Genomic DNA, 4,841 nt, shown 5'->3' on the forward strand with positions numbered 1-4,841 from the left:
AACTACTTCTTGTTTAATATCTAAGCAGATGCCCAAATGCAATACATCATATTTCAGTTTTGAAGCAAATTTGATTTTCGGTCTCCATCATCCCGCGAAAGAGGAAGAAGAGCAGGCACAGCCAGTCGGAACCTCCAACGTTCAAAGCTCCCCGTTAGAGCTTTTCCGACGTGCCATGGCCGAGCTGCCCAAGCACCGTCCTGCTGAGCAGAGTCGACCAGCGGGCAGAGGGGCTCGTCTGCGCCGACTGCGAACCACGACGATGGTGCAGGGAGCAAGCTGCTACGCGCTGGGCTTGTGGATCATCGCCGCGACAACCACCGCCGTGTCGTGCTTCAGAGAGCGCGACTTCGACAACAGTTTCGACAACAGCTTCGACGAGAAGTTCTTCGGGTCCCTCATCAAAACGAAGGACAGCCGGACCTTCCTCAGCGACCTCATCAACAAGATACAACTGCTGCTGAACGACACGACCGAAAGGCCCAGCACGCCAGGAGTCAGCAGGAGTGTCTGGAGGACAGGCAGCCTCAGCAGCGACGACGTTTCGACGTACGCAGTTTCGACAAAACTCGGCGTGTCTTCGTCGGTGCCCTCTTCGACGGGAAGTGGCACCGCCGGTTGGACCATCATCGCCAATCACACCCTACTGATGCCCAACGAGACGCTCGTTGACGTGGCGGCTGAAGAGGAGCTGAAGATGGTGAATCAGGACTCAAACCAGCGGGTGGCAACGCTGGGTGTCATCATCTGTCTCACCTTTGTGGGGACGGCGACCTGTATCGTGGTAATGGCTCTCTACTCTTCAAGATTCAGTGGGATTATCCTGCTAAGCAGTGGCCGCTGGTGGTGTCCCATGGTGACAAGGGGTAACGGGGTTGAGAGACAGTTGTTGGTGTAAATTCGTGGGATAACGACTGTCTCTTTGTAGTGCCGATCGCGTGCCTTGCATGCCTTAGGGCCCCTTATGCAACTAAGATGTAGAGTATTTTGCATGCATATTTTGCACGCTCTGAAAGGGGAGAATAAAAGTGGAGCCATAATTCGACGTGCCCGTTTAATCTACTGTATAGAACATCGAAACGTAGAAGGGACATAAAATAGAAAGGACGACATCCCAAATGAGACTTCGTCCTCTCTACTTTTTGCCCCTTCTACGTTTTGATGCTTCTCTTCTATACCGCAGTCTCAGGTTAATTCACCGTGATTATGGATGCATAGTTCGCTAGTCAGCCACTGCCCCTGACGCCCGTTATGCGTATCCGGCTCGAAATTGTTTTTAGAACAATAAAGGAAACAGAGTCACTGGACATATCTATGTCAAAACGCAGTCCAGCTTTATGTAGGTAATGTAGTACACAACTAAACCAAAACTTGAGCTTTTTTTTTAGTTTTTTTTTAGAATTCATTTGGTCCTGGGGCACAGGAGGGGAAGGAAGACACGCTTACCTGGGAGCCGCGAACCGCACTTGAGCCCGCGAAGAGCCATAGTTTATGGGCGCCCCTGTTCTAGATGGTATGGATTCAGCAGGGCAGACGATCGCCCCTCCATACGTAATTTGCGTAAAGGCGACAGGCCCACACTGTGGCCGTGCAACAGGTTCTTAACCTTTTTAGACATCAGACGCACAACGCTGGCTTTGTGTGAATTCATCATTAATGATGAATTAATACAAGAACAAGATGTCCAGCCCATTTCAGTAGCTGGGCATCCCGGCGAGGCATCAGGTCAGCTATGGCGGCTCAGATCTGATGCGCGCGACGGGGCTCTATTACACCTTTCTTCACGAGCGTCAAATCTGAGCCGCCATAACCAGGGTATCGAACCCAGCGGGAACTGAAAACGCCTCTATTTGTCTGCGAACCAAAATCCGACCGAAACGTTGATTTTTTTTCGTTCAGGAGTAAAATAGAAAAATAATATTTGTGGTTATCAATTCAAGAAAAAAAAATGCATGTTCTTTTTTTTATGTAGGATTTATAAACTGCTTCTGGCTTCCCCAACATTTTGATAAAAATAGTTCAGCTGTACGTTCTTGATTTCTTCTATTCTGTGTGTGGAACTGGTGATGTTATATCTGATGTGTTTATGTTTGGTGCGATTGCGCGTGAAGTTTAAGAACTCTTCAGGGCGCCGAATCACGTTCTGCTGAACAAGGGAATGGAAGACCTGTCTGTCACGCTTGGTAAGATGTTTAGCCAGCGCTCTGCATTGTCGGTATTTTTTGTGCGCAATGCCTGGCGTGTGATCCTTTTGACAACCTGCGTAGATGGAATTTTTTACGTAAGACTCGACGAAGTTCGCAGGAAAACCACGCACGATATTTTTGAGAGCGACGTACATTCCTGGATATGCAGCGTGACAAGCCTTCAGTTACAATTCAGAAACAGCTATATCGACATAGGCAGCGCTATAAACGGCCTCCCAACTGCCAGCGCCAGAAACCAACAAAGGCCAAGGTAATCAACCTTGAAGTAGTCGAATCTATCAACCGATCTACGCCGCACATGTTTAGAAATATTTAGATAACACCAAACGGGACGTACGAAATATCAATGGGAACGAGCGGTTCGGTGACTGGCACAATTGAATATTCGTTCGTTACTAGAAATACGTCCAATACATTACCACAGGCATCCGCCAATCAATCGTCCAGCTCAAAGCCATTAAAACTAAAGAAGTTAACGCGGTGCAACGCCTTGCTCAACCCGTCTGATCTGTGATCCAATTCCCACCATGTAACAGGAACATTAAAATCACCAAAAATAACGATTTTGTACCTTTCAGGATCAAGTTTGCTCGAGAAGTCAAGGAGAACGGCACCGAACTTGACACTAGACATGGAAGGAGGCAAATAGTAGTTTCCTACTAACAAATGCTGGCCACCTGCGAACTTAATTTCTAGCCAGACACACTCCTCGTGCATTTCAAGATCAAAACGGCGTAGAGCCAGCACTGCACTGTTGAGAGCAATCAAAACGCCTCCACCATAGCGCTCACCGACGGGTTTGTAGTCTCTGTCGCTACGAAACACATTGTATGCAACCGGAAAATACTTAATCTATGTCATCATGAAGCCACGTTTCGGCAACACAGTATATACATCAAGGCCTGAGGTCACGACACTTTCGAAAAAGTAATTTGACTTCGCGCGCAAGCCGCGAACGTTCTGACAATAAAAGGTCAGCTTTTCACTCATCAGACGTATCTGCGGCCGGGTCGTTACCAGTGTTGTATGAAACGGCGTTCCAAGGAACGGCGTTCCTGGAACGCGTTCCTTTTAGGAGGAACGAAGGAACGCCGCCGTTCCATTTTGTATCGCTGGAACTGGAACGGGAACGCGTTACATTTTTACTGGAACGGAAAGAGTAACGGCGTTTTTTTTTTAGTCCAGTGGGGTAATTTTTATTTTGTTTTTAACAGGGAAAGTATGAAAGTTCAAAAACAATATCTTTACGAAGTGCAGGATCTATTTAACTTTTTGGCTACTAATCTTATGGATTATTTTGTGTGGTCCTCGCTTGCTAACAGTTTCAGGTGCAGGAGAGCTGGTGGGCATTGATATTTTTTTGAGTGCCGGAAACTGCTGTACAAAAAGCAAAACTTTTAGTCGTAGGAAAAGACAAAAAAAAAAAGGTTGTTTCAAACTCAGCTAATTTCTTTGGTTCCACAAATCCTCATACACCCAGAGATCTTATTCCGACTGCAGCCGTTTTTAAACTTCAATAACGAGACCTACAATTACAAGGTCACAGATTGCCAGATATCGGACTCGCGCTTGTATCCCGAACATTATTCACTTAAAAGATGCACAAAAAATAATCCGTATTCCTTCTCTTGTCCCCCACCTTCAAACTGAACAACAAATCCAAGCTTCACATTGAAGTATTTGTAGCTTTCAAGACTGACTTTCCAAAAGCCCTACCCTCTCCTTTACTTGCTCGTCTAGCGGACAGCAACATCGAGAAGCAACTGTTGTTAAGTTCTAACATGGGACTCTGTTAAATTGAAGCGTGTGAGGTTGTTGTAAAACGCTCGTGCAATCTTGGGTAAAAGTACATTTGGCTCGTCTGAATTGTCCACTACAAACATGGACATGGTTAATAGCTGAGATTTTTAACATGAATATATCAACAAATGAAACCCTACTTCCGCGTGTTTTCTACTCCTGGTGCCATCCCATCACGACATACAAACTCGTATGTTGACTACTAATGGGATAGATAAAAAAAAAAAAAAAACTCTGCTTGATATAAATAATATGGTAATTAACAAAAAATACAAATGTAACGTATATGTAACGATGCGTTCCATTTCTTTAACTGTAACGGGAACGAGTTTCTTTTCCACATATGGAACTTGTAACGGGAACGCGTTCCAAAAATCAGAAGGAACGAGGAACGAGCTTTCGTTTATTTTTTTGAGGAACGTGTACAACACTGGTCGTTACTCAGGATACCAGGGAAAGGAGGGGACAGACAGCCACAGGAAAAACCGATGGGTCGTTCATGGGGTCAAAATTGACGGAGCTTACAAAAATGTGGAAAGACGTTCAATTCCCCGCCGGCTAGCAGTGCTATTGCACTGACTAGATTTCTTAAATATAGCCGAGACGCAAGACAGCTATTGAGGCTAACTTTCGGCAGTCCAATCATACATACACAAATAATTATTAGCGGGAGAATAGGACCCAGCTTGAACCAATAGGGACGGTTGTTTCTTTTATTCCGTTGTTGAACCGGACCTGAACCATTGGCCCTGAACCGGAACGAAGAAAACTTGGGTTCAACACCCTGCTATCCATAGGCGTAGAGTAGACTATGGGGGGGGGGGGCGCAACAGA

At 45.9% G+C, this 4,841-nt stretch overlaps 1 protein-coding gene across 1 annotated transcript; it reads left to right on the top strand.

Moving 5' to 3' along the window:
- LOC120844099 lies at nt 1-1,054 on the top strand. The gene has a single exon (XM_040215725.3). It carries the CDS (start codon nt 29-31, stop codon nt 896-898), a length of 870 nt encoding a protein of 289 aa, XP_040071659.2. The 5' UTR covers nt 1-28; the 3' UTR covers nt 899-1,054.
- Nucleotides 1,055-4,841: the final 3,787 nt, after the last annotated feature.

This window comes from Ixodes scapularis, unplaced genomic scaffold (assembly GCF_016920785.2).
Source record: "Ixodes scapularis isolate PalLabHiFi unplaced genomic scaffold, ASM1692078v2 PGA_scaffold4__175_contigs__length_147842914, whole genome shotgun sequence".
Lineage (NCBI taxonomy): Eukaryota > Metazoa > Arthropoda > Arachnida > Ixodida > Ixodidae > Ixodes > Ixodes scapularis.